Source organism: Muntiacus reevesi, chromosome 3 (genome assembly GCF_963930625.1).
Source record: "Muntiacus reevesi chromosome 3, mMunRee1.1, whole genome shotgun sequence".
NCBI lineage: Eukaryota > Metazoa > Chordata > Mammalia > Artiodactyla > Cervidae > Muntiacus > Muntiacus reevesi.
In genome coordinates, this window is record NC_089251.1 from 216267576 (window position 1) to 216292515 (window position 24940).

General features: G+C 35.2%; 1 protein-coding gene across 1 annotated transcript in view; it reads right to left on the bottom strand.

Annotated features, from left to right (window-relative positions):
• LRP1B (LDL receptor related protein 1B) overlaps nt 1-24940 on the bottom strand; it is a 1678044-nt gene that overhangs the window by 868478 nt on the left and 784626 nt on the right. The window contains exons 10-11 of the mRNA XM_065928990.1: nt 24497-24640; nt 19115-19351 (exon numbers count right to left, since the gene is read on the bottom strand). Coding sequence (XP_065785062.1) covers nt 19115-19351; nt 24497-24640 — 381 coding nt within the window. The remainder of the gene's footprint in view (nt 1-19114; nt 19352-24496; nt 24641-24940) is intronic.

The following is a 24940-nucleotide window of genomic DNA, read 5'->3' on the forward strand; positions in this document are numbered from 1 at the left end:
AGGAGGCCTTACAAATAGCTATGAAAAGAAGAGAAGTGAAAAGCAAACGAGAAAAAGAAAGATATTCCCATTTGAATGCAGAGTTCCAAAGAATAGCCAGGAGAGATAAGAAAACCTTTCTCAGTGATCAATGCAAAGAAATGGAGGAAAAAAACAGAATGGGAAAGACTAGAGATCTCTTCAAGAAAATTAGAGATACCAAGGGAACATTTCAGGCAGAGATGGGATCGATAAAGGACAGAAATGGTATGGACCTAAAGAAGCAGAAGATATTAAGAAGCGGTGACAAGAATACACAGAAGAACAGTACAAAAAAGATCTTCACAACCCAGATAATCACAATGGTGTGAGCACTCATCTAGAGCCAGATATCCTGGACTGTGAAGTCAAGTGGGCCTTAGGAAGCATCACTACGAACAAAGCTAGTGGACGTGATGGAATTCCAGCTGAGCTATTTCAAATCCTGAAAGATGATGCTGTGAAAGTGCTGCACTCAATATGCCAGCCAATTTGGAAAACTCAGCAGTGGCCACAGGACTGGAAAAGGTCAGTTTTCATTCCAATCCCTAAAAAAGGCAATCCCAAAGAACGCTCAAACTACCACACAATTGCACTTATCTCACACGCTAGTAAAGTAATGCTCAAAATTCTCCAAGCCAGGCTTCAGCAATACGTGAACCGAGAACTTCCAGATGTTCAAGGTGGTTTTAGAAAAGGCAGAGGAAGCAGAGATTAAATTGCCAACATCCACTGGATCATCAAAAGAGCAAGAGGGTTCCAGAAAAATAACTATTTCTGCTTTATTGACTATGCCAAAGCCTTTGACTGTGTGGGTCACAATAAACTGTGGAAAATTCTGAAAGAGATGGGAGTATCAGACCACCTGACCTTCCTCCTGAGAAATCTGTATGCAGGTCAGGAAACAACAGTTAGAATTGGGCATAGAACAACAGACTGGTTCCACATAGGAAAAGGAGTACATCAAGGCTGTATATTGTTACCCTACTTATTTAACATATATGCAGGGTACATCATGAGAAACGCTGGGCTGGAAGAAGCACAAGCTGGAATGAAGATTGCCTGGAGAAATATCAATAACCTCAGATATGCAGATGACACCCCTCTTATGGCAGAAAGTGAAGAGGAACTGAAAAGCCTCTTGATGAAAGTGAATGAGGAGAGTAAAACAGTTGACTTAAAGCTTAACATTCAGAAAACTAAGATCATGGCATCTGGCTCCATCATCTCATGGGAAATAGATGGGGAGACAGTGGAAACAGTGTCAGATTTTATTTTTTCAGGATCCAAAATCACTGCAGATGGTGACTGCAGCCATGAAATTAAAAGATGTTTACTCTATGGAGGGAAAGTTATGACCAACCTAGATAGCATATTAAAAAGCAGAGGCATTACTTTGCTTACAAAGGTCTGCCTGGTCAAGGCTATGGTTTTTCCAGTGGTCATGTGTGGATGTGAGAGTTGAACTGTGAAGAAAGCTGAGCACCAAAAAATTGATGCTTTTGAACTGTGGTGTTGGAGAAGACTCTTGAGAGTCCCTTGGACTGCAAGGAGATCCAACCAGTCCATCCTAAAGGAGATCAGTCCTGGGTGGTCATTGGAAGAACTGATGCTGAAGCTGAAACTCCAGTACTTTGGCCACCTCATGCAAAGAGTTGACTCATTGGAAAAGACCTTGATGCTGGAAGAGATTGGGAGCAGGCGGAGAAGGGGATGACAGAGAATGAGACGGCTGGCTGGCATCACCGACTCGATGGAGTTTGAGTCAATTCCGGGAGTTGGTGATGGACAGGGAGGCCTGGCGTGCTGCAATTCATGGGGTCGCAAAGAGTCGGGCACGACTGAGCAACTGAACTGAGCTGTACTGAACTGAATATCTTTGTAGATCTTATATAATTTTTTTCTAAAGAATGTGTAGCAATTATAATAATCACATTTTATCTCATCTGGTTTACCATCCCCAGGATCCCTGACAACTATTAGGTAAGTTGTTTCTTATCCATGTATTTAAACACTCAAATTAATCTGAACTTAGCAGTTTTCTAGAACATAATTATTATAGAATTTACTTAAAGTTGATTTTTATTTATTATTTAGCATTTAAAACATTTTGGTCTTCCCAAGTAGCTGGTGGTAAAGAATCTGCCTGATTAGTAGGATACGTGGGTTCGATCCTTGGATCAAAAAAGTCACCTGTAGTAGGAAATGGCAACCCACTCCATTATTCCTGCTTGGAGAATCCCAGGGACAGAGAAGTCTGGTGGGCTACAGTCCATAGCATCACAAAAGATTTGGACACAACTTAGAGTCTAAAACAACAACATTTTAGAACATACTAAATACTTGGATGGTTATTTAAATTGTGAGATGGGGATATTAGTTACAATTCTATTGCTAATTATCCACTAGACTTTGGGCAAATGATATATCTTCTCTGAATCCATTTGGCTTCCTATGTAAAATATAGAAAATAACACACACACACACACACACAGCCATCATTTCTTTATTATGTACCATGTACTAAGCGCCCTAGAAACATCATGGTTCCCAATCCTCAGAACAACTGAGAACAAGTTTTCCCATTACACAGATGTAGTAGACAAAGTTTCAGAGAGTTTACATAAGCTTCCCAAGCTCATATAACTACTAAGTGATGGACAAGAATCCCAGTTTAGATACTTTGAGTTCTGCACCTGCTCATTTAACTTCTGTATTATCTTACCACCATATGGAAGGACATTTTCATTTCCAAATTTCTATAACTAATTGTTTTATAATCATCCCATTCTCCAAGGGATGTTCCTGACTTAGGAATCAAACCCAAGACTCCCACATTGCAGGCAGATTCTTTACTATCTGAGCTATCAGGGAAGCTCCATAATTATCCCCAACCTGTGGTAATTTATGAACAGCATAACTAGGGGAAGTATGACTTCTTATAAGGAAGATGGCACTTAGGAATTTTGCAACCAGATAGGTTCAAATGCCAGCTTAGCACCAAACCAGTTGAATTTTAAAAGAAATTTCTTTAATTCTTAGAAGATTTAGGTTCCTAACTTTTGCAAAAATAAATAAATAAATAAATAAATAAATAAATAAATATATATATATATATATTTCTTACATTCAAAGCTTAGCATGAGGATTCAGAATATCTTATATGAAATGTTGGGTGCATATTAGAGGCTTAGTAAGTGCTATTGTTATTAATTTAAAAAATTGAAAAGTGAAAAGTGAAAGTGTTTATCACTTAGTCCTATCCGACTCTTTGTGACCCCATGGAATGTAGCCTGCCAGGCTCCTCTGTCCATGGAATTCTCCAGGCAAGAATGTTGGAATAGGTTGCTACCCCCTCTTCAGGGAATCTTGCCTATCCAGGAATTGAACTCAGGTCTCCTGCATTGCAGACAGATTCTTTACTATCTGAACCGCCAGGAAAGCCCATTACTAATAGATCTTGCCAATTGGTCAGATTTAAATTGGTTTAAAATATTTCAAGTACTGAAATTTGTAAAAATTCAGTCATTAAATTTGTAAAAATAATTACTGTTAAACTGAAGGAGCATTATATATATACAATGTCAAATATATATAATATTTATATTTATACAAAATGAATATGTGCATATATATTTATAAAGGAATTTATTCCTTTATAATTATTATAAAATTATTTTAAAATTTCATCAAATTACACAAAAGAACATATATTAGTTGAGATTAACAGTTTCAATAATTTTAATTATCTCCTTAATATTTTAAATATTTGATTCAATAATTTACCTTAAAATCTTTTAAAGCACTATGAAACAAACTACATTTTTTCCTTTTGCTACATTTTAAGTTTATAATAATAAAGTAGTCTTAAAATGAAGTGCTCTATAAGACTTGCCAAAATAATTAAGTCTGTGTAGGTTACAAAAAATTGTTCCTGAAGCTATTGGTTTTAACAGCTAATTAAGTCATGAATGACAGTTTATGATAGATGTTTGTGAAAATATAAGAGGCAAAGATGCACCACAAATAGCCTGCAAAAAAAACCCTCTCTTTGTTTTAGAAAAATAGCTCTGATGAAAACATAGAAGGAAGAAATTTAATGCTATGAAGATATGGGCAAAGACGTTAGCAGGCAAAAAGCAAACTAAAGTAGTATTCATTTAAGAGGTAAGTTTGAAGAAATAACTTATATTAATGTGACCAAAAGGGATCATAGTTTCACTAACTGCATTAAATCTCCCTTTTAATATGTTTAACAATAATTGCATTTCTTTTTTTGTAATATCTTTTAAATTCTTACTTCAATAGGATATAAATTAATTTCATGTTGTATGTATTTTAAGAGGACAATCAGATGGCAGTATAATAATTCAAGTGGCCCTCCCTAGAGATAAACACTATAAAGACAGTTTATTAACTTTACCAAAAATTTAATATACTTTTATAAAATGGATTGTCTTGCCTGAAAAAAATATTGTTTTGCTCACTTTATCAATTTGTCTGGAGTTCTGTTTGTATCTGTATCTGTATCTATAGCTTACCTTATGAACTTTTTAATTTAAACATAGTTGACATACAATATTATATTAGTTTCAAGTATACAACATAGTGATTTGATATTTACATACATTACAGAGATCTCACCATAAATCTAGTCATCATATTCCCAAAGGTATTAAGATATTATTAAACATATTCCTTATGATGTATATTACACCTCCCTGACTTGCTTTTTTATAAATATAAGTTTGTACCTCTCAAGTCTCTTTACACATTTAGTTCTCCCAAATAAATCTATCCCCTCTGGCAATCACATGTTTATTCTGTGTATCTATAAATGTTTTTTGTTTGTTTTGTTTTATGTTTGCGCATTTGGCTTTATGTTTGTTTAGACTCTATATACAAGTGAAATTCTATAGTATTTGTAGTTCTTTGACATCTCACATAGCATAATTCCTTTAACATCCATTCATGTTCTTACAAATGGCAAAACTTCACTTATCTTTATGGCTGAGTAATAGTAGATTGTGTGTGCACAGTACTATCCAAGTCAACCCATGTTACTCAGCGTTACTCACATGATTGAATTTCATTAATTTTTAAGGATGAGTAATATTCCATTATGTGCATATGTACATCCCATAATTTTTATCCACTCATTTATCAACAAACAATAGTAGTATCTCAGCTACTGTAAATAATGTTCCAATGAACACTGTGGTTCATATGTCTTTTTGAATTAGTGTTTTTATTTCTTGTGTGCTATGCTTAGTTGCTCAGTCATGTCTGACTCTTTGCGACCCCACAGACTGTAGCCTGCCAGCCTCCTCTGTCCATGGGGATTCTCCAGGTAAAAATACTGAAGTGGGTTGCCACGCCCTTCTCGAGGGGATCTTCCCAACCTAGGGATCGAACCCAGGTTTCCTGTGTTGCAGGTAGATTATTTACCATCTGAGCCATCAGGAAAGCCCTTATTTCTGGTAAATATCCAGTAATGAAATTGCTAGATCTATAGTAGTTCTATTTTTTAATATTTTGAATAAGCTCCATTTTGTCTTCCATGGTGATTATACAAATTTCTGTTTCAACTAACAATGTATGAAGGTTCCTTTCTTCTAGATTCTTACAGTCACTCTGGTATCTTTTTGATGATAGCCATTCTGACAGGTATACAATGGTTTTTAGTGAGCTTGATTTGCATCTAACTGATGGCTAGTGACATTGAACACATGTCCATGTGTGTGCTGGCTATTTGTCTCTTTTGGAACTATGTCTATTGAGATTCTCTGCCAGTTTTTACTAGTATTTTTTATGTTGAGTTGTATAAGTTCTTTATAAATTTTGAATGTTAACTCCTTACCAAATATATTGTTTTCACATATCTTCTCCCATTCATTAGGATGCTTTTCCATTTTGTTGATGAGCTTCTTCACTGTGTAAAGTTACTTTTAGTTGGGACTTCTTTCTCAAGATTGCCTTGCTAACTGAGAGCTTTTGTGGTTCTTTAAAAAAAAGTTAGAATTATATGTTCTAGTCTTGTGAAAAATAGCATTGGTATTTTGATAGGGATCACACTGACTATATATTTGAAGTTTGCACCTACAATATTTTAGGTTATGATTTTTCATAGTCTAGTCAATGTGGTCCCATATGAATTCTAGATAAGAAATTCCCATCAACTCTGATCAATGATGATATACTCTTCAATTTTGCAGTGCTAGTATCAATTTACTCTGTTAAAAAATATTTTTCAGTGGTTTTTTTCATGGATAAAGAGGGCAAAGTCAGGGTGAACTGTTTGCTTAATCCTATGTTTAATCCTTCACCCCATTTATAATTTGACAGATGCATTCAAACTGAATGAAAACTCTTTCAGAATGACAGCTACATTTTCAGTAAGCACCTCAACTACTATCTGAAATCTTTAGCAAGTAAATGTTTATAAAGACTAGAAATATTAGCAATAAATAAGAATCAAATTTTGAGATAATCCTTAATCACATCATCTCCACCATATCTTTAATAACAACATATTGTCCTGACAATATAATGCATTAATCAATTTTCCTTTTTACAAAGTGAAGACTTCTATCACTATTTTCAATTATTTTTTAGTTAAAATGTTATACAAAATGAGTTTATTGAAAGTAGAAAGCATGTAAATCTTTTTGCCTCAAGTGTGTAAACTGTGGATGTTTAAAACCTTCACAAGGGATTCACATGTATCCATAGTAGAACTTAGCTGTTTTTAAAAATTAATTCTAATGCTAAGCTTAAGGAAGAAAAAGCAGTTTTAAAAATATTTCAACCTCATTCTTTAAATTCTCACTTTGTATTAAGGACTTATAGACTTGCAGAATTAGGCTTCACTTTGGATGCTGAAAGCCATAAAAGAATATTGAAACATACAACAATAAAAGGAAGACCAATAATCTACAAAAATATAATTTTTGTTGAGTCCAAATAAAACCTGGGATTCCAAGGAAACATGAAAACAAATCCAGAGTGGCAGTCCTCCTCCAGTAAAAACAAGGCACATGAACTATACCTCTGCCAGAATATAAGGAGGCAGAGGTAACTGTCATAAAAATAGTATTTTTAAAAAGCTAAAATGGAAAAAAAAATAATAATTAAAACCTCATGTGAATTAATGTGAGAGTTAAGAATGATTAGGAAAACTTTATACAATAGATTCCTGTCACTGATTTCACAAGAGAAAAACTGAAGCCAGAGTAAGAGAACTGAGAGAGTCCTGTGTGTCTCACAGACATAAAACCCAACCTGTTCGCTAGACTTTCCTCCATACAAAGGAAACCCCTTAAACCACTGGAGAAGGGGAAGGAGACTGTTCCATTCCTAGAAGCAAGATAAAGTTCCTCTGCCTGTGAGGGAGGTATAGAAAGAAAAAGTCATCTGCCGCTAGAAAAAGGGCAGGAAAACGTCCCTTCACCAAAAGTAAGGTGAACAGCAGAGAGAAACTGTCATGGAGGGAGGAATAGAAGCCATGTGACTCAGAGAGTGGAGTGAGAAACACCCGTGGGCCCACCACAAGTTTGCTACTTGAAACAAGCAGCATTAGCCCAGCACTTGGAGAAGGGTAAGAAATTACTGTCAACAGCCCAAAACCACAGTCCAAAAGGTACAGTGACACTCAGGGAAAAGTTGGAGCAAAGCTATTTGCCCCTAGAGAGCATACAATAAAGCTGCTTGAACCCAGAATTCTGGACTGATTTAAACAAAGGAAGAAACAAAACAAAAATAACACAGAAATTTGTCACTCCGGGATAAGGAGTGAGAGATTATCTCCTGCCTAAGACTCCTTATGGTTTTATGGCAGATACTGACTGTCAAGGAGATGCATTGAAAGTTCCATCTCCAGAGCTCAGAACCACAGAATCTAAGACCACAGGCCAACCAAGGGAATGGAGAAGCCCTCTTCCACCCATCATGAGCCTTCCACTTAAAAACAGATCATGACAGTCTACCATCAAAAAGAGGGCAAGAGTGTGGAGAGAGACCCCTCAATGAAGCAGCTATGCGAGAAGTACTGGAAGCTGAAGAATGAGCAGGCACAATCTAGGGTGCTCACGAAGCACAACGCAGGATCAACTCATTGCTGAAAGAATCTGAAAGGTCTGGTTTTCCAAAGGCAACTGTGACAGGAACAACATCCAAACGCAGCCCAGTGACTGAACAGACTGACCAAACTCTTCACACTAACGCACTGACAGCGAAATGTGCTTAATGCTCTTGGATAATTTTCACTTATTTAAGTCTCTAAGGTTTTCCTACATATACTATCTAAAATTCAAAGACTAATTATGACACAGACAGAAAGCAAGAGAAGACAAACAACCTATTGAGATCAACTGGTCAACCAAAGAGGCAAAGCTGTAGATAGAATCAGACCTTAAGATGACCTTGATATGGAGACCTTCAGATTTAGACAGTGAGATATCAACATGCACCTATCAGAGTGACTCAAATGGGAAAAAAAAAAAAAAAGATAACATCATGTGCTGGAGAGAAGGCAGAACAATTGGAACTCTCCTCCCTTGATGTTGAGAAATCAAAACGACCCCGCAACTTTGAAAAACATTTTGAACAGATCAAGGAGTTTGACAGTTTCTTATAAAGTTATACATGCAATTCTTGTATTAGCATGCAATTCACTTTCAGAAAAGAAAACACATGTCTATATAATGTACTGTATACAAATGTTTGTAATCGCTTTCTTCAAAATTGACCAGACTTGAAACAACCCAATTGAAAATTAACTTTGAAAGGAATAAAAGTTTTGTGGCGCACCCATTAAGTAAAATACAACCCTATATGAAAAGAGTAAATGTCTGATACACTCAGCAACATGACAAAAAAAAAACAAAAACTTAAAAACATTAGCTAAGTAAAGTGAACCAAACTCAAAGACTATACATTTTATGATTACAACTTTGACATTTCAGAAAAATAAATCAAATCAGAATAGAAATCAGATCAGCGGTTTTAAGAAACTAAGGGAACTTTCTTGGGTGATGGAACTATTTCAACTTGATCCTGGTGGTGGTTACTCAACTGAATACATCAAACTGTTTACTTAAAAAAGGTGAATTTTGCCATATAGAAATTATGTTGCAATGAACCTGATTTTTTTTTTGAACCTGATTTTTAAAATACAAGAGTTTATCAAAGGAAAACTGTAAGTGTTTAGAGTAAAATTTGCAGCCATTTTTGGACCTAACAAATTACCAGTTAATTCAGCCATTTGGTTAGTAAAAAAGATATAAAAAAATAATTAAAGAGTTTTGTCTACATGATACCAGATAACAACTATTATTATATGGACGTGTGTTTTCTTTTCTGAAAGTGAATTGCATGCTAATACATGAATTGTATGTTAAGAAACTGTCAAACTCCTCAATCTGTTCAAAATGTTTTTCAAAGTTCTGGGGCCATGCAATCTAAGATTTTTGCATTTAAATGTATCTGGAAAAAGTTGTCTTAAAATCAATCTGTGATGGAACAGGTATGGGATGTATATACTCCTGGCCAAGTACCATAGGTTCCCTCAGCTAGGGCACAGTTTCCATAACTCAGTTGTTCAAATAATAGTCATAATTCACAAATCATGACTGGTATCTCCAAAAGTAACATAATTTTCTTTGGGGCATGAGTTAAAACAGTATAAACAATGGGCCTGATTAACAGGAATAGTTGTAGGATTTGTGATGCATAGCATATTAGCAATTTTTCCATCCAGTTTGAGAGCTAGTGCCAATCTGAAACTGAAAATAATTTTAATTTTTACATATGACTTTATATGTTTTGTCATTCTGAAGAATTTGTACAGAAAATTAAGTCAGATGATACTGTTCACTGAAATGCAAAATTTTAGAAAATATGTCAAATCTGGTTTTCCTTACAATTACAAATATAGGCAAAAGTTACATCTGAATTGTTACAATTTGGAGGAAAGGATAAGAGGGTGAGAGATTGCTCTCTCACCTTATGCCCAGTGATGGGACCATCTTGAGATTCTTGAGAGATATTTGTGTGTATTTTCATGTTGTTATTTACACTTATTAATTTGTAAAGACAAATCTAAGCTTTGCAAAATCAGTATTAAAGTTTAAAAGAATTAAAATGATATTAAAACCTCATTAAAAAAACTAGGAAGATAAACACAAGTGGAAATACTATTTGTTTTCACCTATAAGTGAATTTTCAAAGTAGTCTTACTGTTGTTTTTCTTATATTTCCTTTTCAGGTGTCATTTGGACTACTGCCTAATGACTATTAGAATATCCTGCAACTTGGCTGATCACTGTTGCAGAATTAGGAGTAATAGTAATTCACTGTAACATTTGTAATGGGATGTTAAAACTTTGATTAGAAGTCAAAAGGATTTAAAAAAGATCAAAGTGACTAAGAGGGGGAAAGTCCTCATATTTTACAATCAACTAGATCACAACTGTTTCCATAACCCTTAAACACCTCAACCAGATGAATGGTGTAATGCAGCAGTCCCCAATCTTTTTGGCACCAGGGACTAGTTTCATGGAAGACAATTTTTCCATGGATCAGGGGTGTGGGGATGGTTTCGGGATGAATCGAGCACATAACTTTTATTGTGCACTTTATTTCTGATTATTACATCAGCCCCACCTCAGATCATCAGGTATTAGATCCCAGAGGTTGGAGACCCCTGATGTAAAGGGAGAATTTAAGGAGATTTCTTTGGAGAGAGATGCTGCCGTTCTATTATTCTCTAGTCCCTATCCTTTAATCCCCCAAGGTGCTAGGAAAGAGAGAATGGAAGGGCGCTTTTTACCTCAACTCTTAGAGATGGGGCTTTGCCTTGGGTATCTAAGAGATCTTTGAATTCTTGTTTTTTTCCAAATGTGCAAAACTCACACCTGAGTAAGTCTCACATCTGAGAAAGCTAAAGTAGACTGGTGGCGGAATACTTAGTGGGGGTTGATTTGCTCTATTTGAACTCCCAGATTGAGGCAGAGAGTTTACAGATCATCTGGGGGGCCATATGTGGATCACACAGGTGAGTGTGTTACCTTAGGGATATTTGCAATCTGGTTGGTTACAGCGATGCAAACATAAGAAGATGCACAGGGCCTGGTTGCTCAGGGACGCAGAGTCACACGCATAGAGTTTCATGCACCTTGGCCAAAGGAAATGTAACTAGAGAGATCCAGCAGAACACCTCCAAAAAGCCTGCATGTGTACGCACAGACACATACATATAAACATGCCCTAACAGTGACTTTTAAAGACATGACTGGTTCAGGGAGAGGTCAATTGATAATATAACTAGATCAGATAGGTCCTTTTCTCTCTCCTTGTCATCCCTAACCAATCTTACGCTCTCACCTCTTCCTATCAATGCTGAGAAGTGAGTGGGCATTGGAAACTCACTAGTAAGCTAGGAGGCATGGCAAGAAAAAGAAATGCATGGCACAGAAAGAATGAACCAAACATACCTTTCTTTCCTTTTCTCTGGCCAGAAAGCAACATGAGTGGGAAGCAAGGAAGATTTAATGATGCATTGAATTTTCAGACGGTAAAGAATCTGTCTGCAGTGCGGGAGACCCAGATTCCATCCCTGGGTTGGGAACCCCTGGAGAAGGAAATCACAACCCACTCCAGTATTCCTGCCTAGAGAATTCCATGGACAGAGGAGCCTGGTGGGCTACAGTTAGTGAGACTGAAGAGTCAGACAGAACTGAACGACTAACACCTTCCCTTTCATATATGTGTATATGGTGGAGTGAGCATGCTGATTATCAAACTGAGGCTGTGCTTCTGACTTAACATGACTGAGAGATCTGGCTGTTGCAGAAAGGACTGAGATATGACCAAGTTTTTTCTATAGGTAGGAATATTCACTCTACTGTATACATTTTAATAGTCAATGAAAGGTAAAAATAAAATTATGCTTTAGATAGGTTAGAGTCACATTATTTGACCTATTTGTTATATAGACAATGACTATTATCACTCCCTTAAAATCCTCTCAAAAAGACTAGTTTCAAGGGAACCTGTTCAGCCGGTATTGTGGTATTAACTGTCACCACAATTTAAGCTAGCATATCCATTTTAGAGCACTCATAGTAAAGTCTGCCAAGACTCATTTATCAAATTTTTATTTTTCATCAGAAATTTGTATTGACCTAAGCAAAAGTACAATTATAGTCAATGATTATAATACCAGTCCTAGGTTAACAGAGGATTCTCAAGTGGTTTCTGAAGTAATAAAGATTATTTAATGCTAAGAATAATTAAGCAACTAGGTTGAATGTATTTCTTTTAATTCATGCTGAAACTTGAAATTTATTTAACACGTGCAAAAAGTTCTACTGATCATAATTTTAATGCAGCAATCATATTTGTAATAATATTTCATTGGTACTTTGGAGATTATGAAGTATTTCATGTTTGATCTTTTCATAGTGGAATTCACAGAAACTTCTAAGTCTATTCTTATCTTATGTGTGTGTATGTGTGTGTGTGTGTGTGTGTGTTAAGCTCTTTATCCATGCTTGTGCATATGTATATATTCCTGTGTTGGGTAGAAACAAAGGGAAAGACGTTTTCGATGTTTACAGTAACCTATTAGCCACATGGACAATTCTAATTTTTTATGAATTAATATATTTTAGAACCTAGATTTCACATCATGCCAACTTTTCAGGGAAAAAAAAAACACATTTATTGGCTTAAAGTTGTTTTTTTTTTTTTTCCAAATATCTCATACACTTCATGAGAAACATCAATAACTATGAGAAATATACAAACTAAACATGAATTGAACCAATGTTTTCAGGACTCACATCTCCAGCAAACTCTAGGAAAACATCTTATTGATAATCAACAAGAGTCAGTGTGTGCAAACAGGCTATAACCTTGCTACTCAGCAGGACAACAATATCCATTAGATTCTCAAGAGTTGCAAATGCTTGCAAATCTCTACTTCACAGTTTTAATTAGGAAATGTCTCATGGCTGACAAATGTATTCATTATTTCCTTTAATGGTTGGTCAGAGCCTACATCTCCCAGAGTCTTTAGAGCTCTTCTTCATGAAAAAGTTGGAGTTAACGACAGGAAAATGAGACTGATATTCACCTGCAATCTAGTAGCAGAGAATAAAGGCTTGTTCTTAATTTTAAAATGTTTCGCAAGGCATAATGACTATGTTACGTTCAAGGGAACTTTTTAACTTTCATAATTTATTGATGGTATCTCACCATGTTTATTTCATCAACTATAACACTCAATCTTAATGAGACTCTTGAAATTCTTAAAGATTTATATAATGGTAAAGTTCATTGGAATCCAAGAACAAATGGTGATCTCCAGAAACAAAAATTATATTCTTACTCTCAGGTAGGTGTCATTTGAAGACAGATCACATCCTATAATATGTTTTGAGTGGCTCCCTTAATACTGGTTAGAATAGAGGCCTGGGACTAGTTTTACAGTTCTGAAATGTGTCTTAAGTTGGTGGTTGTGTGTGTGGTGGCAGTGGTGGTAGCAGGTAAGTATTACAATGATGGAGTATCAATTAATAATTTATGGCTCAGGTATAATATCATCTATCTCAACACAAATCTGGAGGACCTGTTGGATTCTAGAACACTCCAGGGCAGTATGGAGACACTGGAGATGAGACTGAGTGAAGAATACAGTCTAACCCTTAGGATGCTAGACAAGCAATCACAAAAAATCACATAAATACACCCTTTGATACTTTGATTGTCTGCCAACAGATTTAAACGCATCAATTGGAAGATGTTTTGCCAGAGAGACTGTCTCCTCTTCCTCATGGCTACATTTCTACTCCTATCAAAAAAGAAAGTCTATCTTAAATGCTGCTCAAAGTTATTCACTGTTCTCTAACTTCATGGATCCTGTCTTCAGTTAAAGGAAGACTCTGAGGTGTGGAGATGTCTACTCACTCCAGATCTCAATCAAGTAGAATCTACCTTAAGAAGTATTAATATGTGAGGTCAGAATAGCAAAGTGCTAAGAGCATAGACTTTGCATTAGATCCTGTGGCTATTATTACAAATTAACACAAACTTGGTGACCTCAAGGCTACAGTTTAATTATGGGATCTATTGAAACTACAGTTTTTCTGTTGTAGCTGCAGGCATTAATAACTTTCAAACTCAGGAAAAAGGTTTTGAGTTTTTTTTTTTTAATACTTTAAAGATATGAAACAATGTGAAAGATTCATTTAACATGCCTTCTATTTGGATATATGTATCCCAGTAGAATTAATTTATATAGCTTAAAAACAAGTACTGCACTAATAGAGTACATGCAATTATAAATTGAATATTAAGTCATCATTTTCATATTTTTCCCTTTCTGCTGGAAATTCTAGTTCATTCTGCCATGAAAAATGAATCTTGGACAAGACATCTAAGAAGATAAACATTAATTCAGTCTTATAAAGAACATCTGTCTTGTTCTGTTAGAGAAAGTAACGATTATATCTACAAGAATTGTTACCAAGGCTATCACCTGGGAATCATACCCCAGGCCCACCCTCCCGGTGCATGCATGTGTGCTAAGCCCCTTCAGTCATGTCTGCCTCTTTGTGACCCTTGGACTGTAGCCCACCAGGCTCCTCTGTCCATGGGATTCTCCAGGAAAGGCTACTGGGGTGGGTTGCCATGCCATCTCCCTGGGGATCTTCCCAACCTACGGAACCAACCCATATCTCACATATCCCCTGCATTAGCAGGCAGGTTCCTTACCACTAGCTCCACCTGGGAAGCCTTCCCTCCAGGTAACTTTGCAGAAAATCGCAACTAACCATACCCTCTAGTTGTTCACAGCACAGAAACACAAGTCTCACTATAAGAAAATTGTTGCAAATTGGTTCAACTTCAAAAATGAGACAAATGTCACCCTGCATTTCATTACCATCTTGTATCTGTAAGACCCCTGTCTGTCTGTCCATGATGATGTGAGCCAGTTCCAGCCTAGAGAGACCAGAGGACCATTCAAGGATAGAAAAGAGGTAACACTCTAGTTCCAGGAAGAACCTGCCTATTCCCACAAAACCAGTACATATGCTTCCCCCTCGTTAGCCTTACCCTTAAAATCTTGCCTTAATTGTCCCCTGGGTGAGCTCACACCTGGTACTCTGTGACGACCTAAGAGGAGGGGAATTGGGTGGGAGGTGGGAGGGAGGTACCAGAGGGAGGGGGCAAACATATACCTACGCCTGGTTCATGTTTCTGTACAGCAAAAACCAACACAATATTATAAAGCAATTATCCTCCAATTAAAAATAATTAGTTAAAAAAAGCCTCTTGGGCAAGAAGTTGATTTGTGATTAGCTTCCTATCTCTCCATTCTCTGGTCATTGAATAATGATTGTGTTGCTTCGGTCTCAGCTTCAGCTCCATTTTGACTGTGCAGATCCAAATGGGAGAAGAACCCTCCCCACTGAAGCAGTGGGCTGGGCTGGGCTGCGGTTCAAGTGAGGGTTCATAAGACCTAACTCGGTAACAGAATGACTGTAATGGACCGACTCTTTTGGTAACAGTCTGACTCTTTGTAACCCCATGGACTGTACAGTCCATGGAATTCTCCAAGCCAGAATACTGGAGTGGGTAGCCATTCATTTCTCCAGGGGATCTTCCCAATCCAGGAATCAAACCCAGGTCTCCCACATTACAGGTGGATTTTTTACCAGCTGAGCCACATGGGAAGTCCAAAGAATGACTAATCTCAATTATCTGCCCATTTCATCTATTTTTGCTTCCTGTTGATATCTTCTTTTATTTTTTTAGAGCATGTATTATTCTTTTGTTAATTTATGTGTTTATTTAATATCTATTTTTCATCACTTGGATGTCAACTAAATATGAAGCTTCAAGCTATTTACTGCAGCATTCCCATCACCTAAAACAGCACCTGGTTCAGAGAAGGCAGTCAATGAATATTTATTGACCAGACAAATAAAATGAGTAATTAACCAAAAGAGATAGAGAGTATAAATGTTACCACAATTTGGCAAAAATAATGAAGAGTAAAACAAAATAAAGACTGGTAAATATTTTGTCCTTGTAGAAGTCTTTTTTTTTAATCACTAATATGTCTTAATTTCATAGATATTTTCCATAATTATTAAGATATATACAAATACCTCAAATGGATAATTTTTGCTTTCTTACTTATTTAACTATGTACTGTTTTAATTCACAATATTATACAAAGACTATAAGATACAGCATACTTAGGAAGTTTTCAATAAAACTAAGAGAAAAACAAAATCCAAAAAATGGATAAAGATACATATTTTCCTTGAAGTGCTGTTTTTTTTTTTTCTTATGTACAAAGAATCTGAGCTTGTAGAGGATATGACCAAGATATTTATGTTTAATGTAAAATCAGCAAAATCATGAAGCCTAGTACTTCAAACTGCACAAATTTGTCTAAGACTCCAAAGTTTACAAAATCATTTGTCAAACAAAGCATTAGTTCCTAGTTCAGGTTAGTTGGTAGACAATCTAATTAAATAAGTGAACACATACAAAACAACTTTTCTGATCCCAAGAATCACAAATTGTCATTTGCCAAATGTAAGTTCTGTTCTGACATGCTAGTCTTGTAGCATAATGTCTATTATTATTCTCCTTACTGATAAGAAATAATATAAAATAACAAAAATGATATTAAGCTGTACCTTCTCTAGGATTATCAAAATGCTAAATATATATTCAGGTATGACAATCAACAAAATGTTTTTATAACCTTCCTGCTGCCAAAGCAACACTGTACAGAACATGCCTGGCAGTCAAACAGCTATTTGAGTTGACCTCTGTTGCCATGGTAGAATATACAAAACCCCAATGTCACTGAGAAGATATGGTTATCAAAGTTAGAATTGTTAGCTGGAACATTCATTCACAGCATAGGAACTGACACTTTTTGAAAAGAAACCAAGAATCCTCTATATTACATTTCAGTCCCTCTTAAAAATGTCTAGGTCAAAATGAGAGCAATCCAAACGCATGTACTTCGAATATGTAAGTTCATTGTCCTTGTAAAATTGTCAAGTTCCTATTATCTGTTATTGCATTTCAGAGAAAAGTAGGCAGACAGCCTCTGCCTTGTTCAATTTAGAGTAAAAATCTTAACTCTAATTAGACACTCTTTGGGTGTTTAAATCATGGTAAGTTTATATTGCCTTAATCAGTAAACTATAAAAAAAAGACAAAAACAAGGATATTCTTCATTTTAGCACTTCATCTGTCACTTGCAGAAGGTATACCTTTTATCATTAAAGGTATGGGTTAACGTGAACTTGCAATGAATGAATCATCATCTTAGGCTGCCCCCAATTCCCCTACAAGACAGAAGAGACCACCATTCATTACCACTCATGCTGTAAATAATTAGTCCATTTCTCTACTTTCATTTTGTCTTCTTCCACTATCTGATTTACTCTACTCAACTACCAGACTGAGTCTCCAAAATATCTTTTCATTAACATTATTCTTTGGCTAAACATTATTTCCTCTTGCCCCTTCAGGATTCGAACCAAGCCCTTTCACCTCACCTTTAAGGCTTCTGATTTCACCACCTTTTGGGATCCACAGCTGCTCTGTCATCATTACCTGCAAATTAAACCTACAGTAGTGACCTATTTAATGTTCCTCTCACCCTCTTTGTTGAGTATGTTTTATGGTGTTTTGTTTTGTTTTCTCATGGAATTCCTGACGCTGAAGTATCCTCTGCTCCCCTTTGACATTCTTCCTTTAAGCGCTAGATCAAATACCACTTTCTTCACAAAAACGTTCTCTGAGAATCCCCACATAAAGACAACTCCGGGACTTCCCCCACGGTCCAGTGGTTAAGAATGAGCCTTGCAATGCAGGGGATGCAAGTTTGATCCCCGGTGAAGGACTATGATCCCACATGCCGGGAAGGAACTAAGACGGTGAGCTGCAACTCCTGAGTCTGCGTGTCTCTATGCCACAACTACAGAGTCCTGTGTGCACCGCAGTGAAAGATCTCATATGTTCCACAAAGATTCCATGGGCCACAACTAAGACCAAATGCAGCCAAATAAAAAAATAAATACATTAAAAAAATCTTAAAAAAAAAAGATATTTATTACTTCCTGTGTATTCTTATTAAAAATAAATTTTCCATTAATCATGCATCTCTTTGGGCCAGCTCTGAATTTGTTAAATTAAACACTATAAAGTCCTTATATTTTGGAGATGCTTATATTATCTCCAAAGGTATATTATGAACTCCTTGAAGACAGTAACCATTTCTTAACATTTGTTTTATCTCCTCTGAGAGCTAGTGCAGTGTCCTTCATATAATAAGCATATGATTAATGTCCTTAAATCAAGCAGTTTTTAAATATTTGAGAAGTAAGCAAACTGTATATGTGAGGAAACTGAGGTGGCTGTCAAAGATATAGTGTGCCTGATTATTACAGATGTTTTCTACTCATACAAAATAAAGTATATGCATATATACTTATATATGTAATAACATGTGTATTTATAATAAAAATAGATATAAACAAAATTTCCCTGCAGATAATTGGGCATTTGATTCAAGAGTAACTCTAAAGAACTCAATATGCAATGTCTTATAAAATAAAACACAATATGCAAGAGTTGTGATGACAATGTGGACATTGATATTTTTCATGTACTTTGAGCAACATGACCAATATCCTAGTAAGAACCGAATATTAAAAAGTCTCTGATGTCCTGTTAAATCTTAAGTTCTACTGTACAGCACTGTAAAACATAAGTGTAAACCTACATTTCCCATGAAGGTGGATATATTGTTCAATTTAATTCCGATAATATTTAAAGCATAGAGAACAACTGCAATTCTATTTTTACAATGAAAGTTTTAAGAAGCTGGTATGTGGAAAAAGCATAGAAATATTGTTACTAAAGAAAATGAAATTAAATATTTTTAAATCAACAGTCACTTGGGTTCTTCTTAAATTTAGCTTGACAGACATTAGATTTATCCTTTTAAAATGCTTTGTCTGTGGGCAGTCTGAAATCTGTGTTACACAATGGCACTTACCATCTTTCAGGATGGTTTCTCGCTCTGTGCCATCTATTTTCTGCCGGCCAATTAGGAAACTGGTGGTGTCAGCAAAGTAGATATAACTGGTTTCTGCATGAAAATCTAAAGCACGTGGGTTTACCAGATTCTCGATGGGGATCATGTATTCATCAGCTATTTTGGTATTCAAGTCCATTCCTCTAACAATTCCTGGGCGTCCTTTCCCATAAAAGAGGAACAACTCATTCTTTGGTCCTGCAGAAGAAAGATTACAAACATAAACAACTGATGCTGCCTAATCTTCTTTAGAATGCATAATGCCACTGTTTAATTAACTGGCACAATTAGTGGTTTTTAAATTCAATACCAAAAATTAAACCCTAAAATATGCCAAATGTATCTTGATGCAAGAAGGCCAGCTAATTGCATTACTTTAATTCAAACAGAAATTGCAGGTTATATTAATTATTCTTTTCTCTGTAACTGTCTATGTAGCAAAAACATGATAAATAATTGGATAACTTGTAACTGTAAAATGGACATTTATTGAAACGTCCAGCACATTTAATTTTACAATCCATCATTACAATCCATCTAACACATCTGTAGATACTAACTGTAGCATTCATTATGTTCGACAATGTTGAAAACTTCAGAATATTTAAAACACGCCCCCTACTCAGAATTTGCATTGCAAACTGACAAGGGAAGCAAGAATAATCACACAGTATCACATAACTTGCACTGAATATATTAGTTTGTATGAACATGTGATTTATTTCTTTAGGAAATGAAATCAAATGCAGTTACAGCATCACTTCTTTTTCCATATCTTAATTAAAACTTTAGAGGTTAATGCTGTCTGCCAGTAACTGACATACAACACAGCCTTTATCAAAACTAAAGAAAACAAAAATCTGTGTCTTGGATCAAGGAAGTTTTTTCTACAGAATGAATGAACTCATTTTGACATTTATATGAAACTACACGCAAGGTTCTCCTATTGCTAGGGCACATTATACTTAATTTAGATATATAATTTGAAGGGAATATTTCATATGGAAAGGAAAACATATAAAGTTTCATTAAAACTGAGGATACATATGACTATTATATTTGGATAAATATATCATTAATGAGATTCCTATTAACGTAAAGTAACTACATTATTAAAATTTGGAGAAAAAAGAAAAACAAAGTAATTACTCATAAACACAACACCTTCAATGCAAGCTATATTATCATTTTGTATATTGTCTCTCTTATTTTCTTTCAAAATTAGTGTTAATGATTATGGTGCTATGCTTAGTTGCTCAGTCGTGTCTGACTCTTTGCAACCCCATGGACTGTAGCCCACCAGGCTCCTCTGCCCATGGGGGTTATTCAGGCAAGAATATTGGAGTGGGCTGCCATACCCTTCTCCAGGGAAACTTCCCAAACCAGGGATCAAACCCAGGTCTCCTACACTGTAGGTGGATTCTTTACATCAGAGCCACCAGGGAAGCCCATATTAAATATATAGTATATATACTTTTAATATTTAAAGAATAAAAATAAAACAAATCTCATGTACCTAGTACAGATCTTAAGAATATTTCCAGGATGTTAAAATGCATGCATATGTCCCTAATCTATTCCCTTCCATCCCAGAGACAACCAATTTCTCTGGTTATATACTATAATATGATTATTGTGTTTATCATGTAATTTTTAGGAGTTTTGGCACATATGTTGTTTGTATTTCTCAACAGTAGATTGTTTGACTTTTGCATGTTTGAACTGCAAGTGTACTATGAGTTGATTTTATTCTTATAATATACTTGATAGTCATCTCTGCTTGTTATAGTTCTTATTCATTCATTTTTACAGTTATATGCCTCTGTGTGACTATTTTTAATTTATCTAGCTATTTTTCTAATGCACACTAGTAAGAAGAGGATACTTTTGCATTCTGTTTTTATTACCAAATCTTAGCATTAAAATTATATTCTATGTTGATCCATTATTTTAAGTCTTAACATTCCTTAAATATAATCAGTCTAATATAAGATAATTTGTCAAATCATTCCTCAGTTGGTTTTATCTACCTATTATAATAACACTTAGATATGCATTTTTTCAGCCTGGTATTTTATAAATTTTCTTAGATGATCCCTTAGTATACATTTCCAGAACTGGAATTACTGGTTGAACAATATTAACAGCCCTCTTCTTCCTCATTACTCTTACAACCCCTCAGGGTTTACCTACTTTTTATTTTTTTAAAACAATTCCATCGTACACTATTAAAAAGTAAATTCATTTGAAAATTAACATTCCTGTGCATTTTCTACCAACATTATACGCATACTTTATTTTTTAAATGGGATCTTAAGTATGCATTTTAGCACTTAAAAAAATTTAACAATATTTTTTTCTGTCATTAAAAGATCTTCAAAACTTTCTTTTTAATGGCAGTATATTGCTAGAGAGGCAATATAATATACTCAACTCCTTACCTATTGTGGGATATTTAGATGGTTTCTGGGGTTTTGTTATCATACATGCATTTACAATGGATTCCTTTAGTCAAAAGTAGATGCTAAAGGATGTTATCAGTTTTGGGTCTTTTGTATGTATTATCAAATGTCTTTCCAATTGTGATACCAATTTATAATAAATACTATATTATATTATATATAGATTTTCTAGTTCTATTAGTAATACATAAGAACACTGGTTTCTCAATACTCATTTTTGCTAACATTTATTTCTGCTAACATATATTTCTTTGTAATTGATGCTTTAATTAGTAATCAGTAGACCTCATCATTTTAATATGTGTGTGTGTACGTGTGCTTGCATATTTTAAACAAGAATGGTAACTGTTTTCCCATTGTTTTATTCAGTTTTTTTTCAACCATTGGGTACCTTAAGTTTCTTCTAATGTGATTTCTTCTATTATAGACAATTGAAAACTAAAAATTACACTCTGCAGACACTGATATAGTCATGGCTCAAATTTTTATTGAAGTACCTAAATCAAAGTTGAGTTATTACAAGATATACTAACTTGAGTTTGGAATGTGAAAATGAGACCATCTTTGGCTGCTTCTGCTGGTATTCATCTAATGGAGAAACTGAATTTTTCCACATTAGTCTTCTATTGTATATATCAAGTGGCAAGGAAAGGCATCTTTTGATTGCGCTTTGCTTAGTTTGCCAGTATACTTAATTTCTAAAGCTAATAGTTATGGTGCAAACTTCTTAATCAGCAGAACTCAGCTAAAATGGTGTTTTTTCAAGTTATAATTGCCATCTGTGGCCTCCTGATGCCCTAGCTTCTGATGGTGGTAGGTGTTTCAGCTTAACCCAGGCTAATGTGTGGCGGCTATAAAAGGAAAATTCCTGAGTCAGTCTAGAAGCTGCTGCCTCAGGTACCTCAATGATTTTTTAACTACCTATCTATTTGTGTTTGATCCTTTCTTCTAAAAATAGATATTATTGTTTCTGTTAATTTAAATGCTAATTTAATTTACCTTGATTGAGGGTTTCCCAGGTGCACTAGTGATAAAGAATGTGCCTGCCAATTCAAGAGACATAAAGGATGCTGTTGGATCCCTGAATTGGGAAGATCCCTTGAAGGAGGAAACGGCAACCCACTCCAGTATCCTTGCCTGGAAAATCCCATGAACAGAGGAGCTGGGAGGGCTACAGCTCAGAGTTACAAAGAGTCAAACATGACTGAAGCGACTTAACACGCACACAGGCACTTTGATTGATCACTGTGTTAGAGACAACTGAAGCTTATACAACTCTGCTCTTAAATTTTCCCTCCAAGCATGTTTGTGTATAAAGTTGAGCCAGTACTCAGGATGTACTAGCTTGAGTTGGGAATGTGGAAATGAAGCCACCCTTTTGCCGCTTCTGCTGATGTGCATACACCTAGTGGTGGAGAAACAATTTTTCCACATCAGTCTTTTTCTTTGTGTATATCAAGAGGCAAAGAAGAGGGTCTTTTTATTTGGTTTGCCCATATTACAAACATATATATGCACACCTACACATGTATGTATAGTTATACATGCATAAATGTGCATGAATATGTTTTTGTATGACATGCCATCACTTTCCAAGTGGTAACCAGAGCAGCTTAAAGGCTGGTTACACACACACACACACACACACACACACACACGCACACACACACACCTCTTCTATCTTGAGGCTTCTGACACAATGCCCTCAATTATCTAGAGGACTTATTGAACATCAGAGTTGGTGTCTTTACATTCCTAGCATTTGCTACAAAGTTAGAAATTTTAAAACAATGCAAAAATGCATATATTTTATCACAGTTAAGACTTTTGGGTTCTTAAATTAAAAGTACTTATGTTATGAATTCTAACCACCTAGATTTAAAATTATAATAAATTTAGAGGTCTCATCTTACCATATTTAGCAAGCCTATGGCAAGAAAGTAAAAGAGATGGCAGGACAGTGACCACAGAAAGATAGCACAGACAGGAAATAAAGGTCATGATAAAAGAGATATAAATATAAAAAATTATGGTTTTTGGGAAACATTTAAAGACTGTTAGTCTCAATATGGATAGCATTTCTATAAGGGACATTAATACTATATCTGATTGTGAAGACTTTAATTATACTTGTGCAAAATTTAAACTTAACAAAAGTTAAGAACAATTAGATAAACACTGTAAAAAGCAGACATCATAACCTTGAAAATTATGGTATTTTTGAAGCAGACTGATAGTCTCAACATGGATACCATCTCTATGAGGAACATTAATACTATATCTGATTATGAAAAGTTAAGAACAATGAAACTTTTTGGCATATATCAGAAATAAAGGCTTAGCTACTAGAAAGCTTTTCAACAGAATTATTAAAAAGATTGATACATAATTAGTATAGCTCTTGTTACATGGAAAATGAAATAATAAAATAAATTTCACCCCCCAATGCTGGTAAGGTGAAGTATTACTTTATGTGGATTTCTGTTGGACTAAACAATACATCTATTATTAAAAGCAGCATCTTGGTTCAGAAAAGAGAAAATCTGGCCAACCAATGATTGAAGCTCATTAGATCACAAACATTTTTTAGGTAATTAAGGAAAGGATTTCCTAAAAATCTTCCCTGAAGTATGTTTCCCAAAGATCCATAAATTTGGTGACTTACAGTCCAATTAGGTTTTTCATTCACATTACCATGCACATACAAAAGAAAAGATAAACCTAAATATTGATTTTGAGAAAAATGGCTAGTATACATTTCACAGCAAATTTGACCTGATGATAGCTCACATTTTAACTGACGTTGATGCTCCTAATTAATACTAAGAATCTTACTCTGAAGCATTAGCTGCTGGCAAATGTTTGATTTTCAATAACATACTTTTGCATGATCTGCCATCACTTCCCAAGTTGAAGCCACTCCTGCAGCGACAGGTCCGTGTTTTGTAACTGCTGCTGAGCAGACAGATGTGTGAACATCCCCCTGGCATTCCATATGGATCCACTTCACACGCATGGCTTCTGACTACAACAAATGAAAAACAGCATGCTTGAAATTCTCCAAAGGAGAGATAATTACATGCATCAGTATGTTGAAACTTTGACAGCACAGAAGAGGGAATTCTAGAAAAAAATCTATCCACCCAACTATATCATATCATAATCAATTGAAAAAGCGTTTAAACCCCATGGAAGGTAGGGATTTGCCCAAATACTCCTAAAAAAAATTTTAAGAGGTAAAATGCTTTTATATTAATCTAACCTGTGAACATGCAAACCAAATAAAAGTAACATGATTTTTTGGTACATGTTTATCATACTTAAA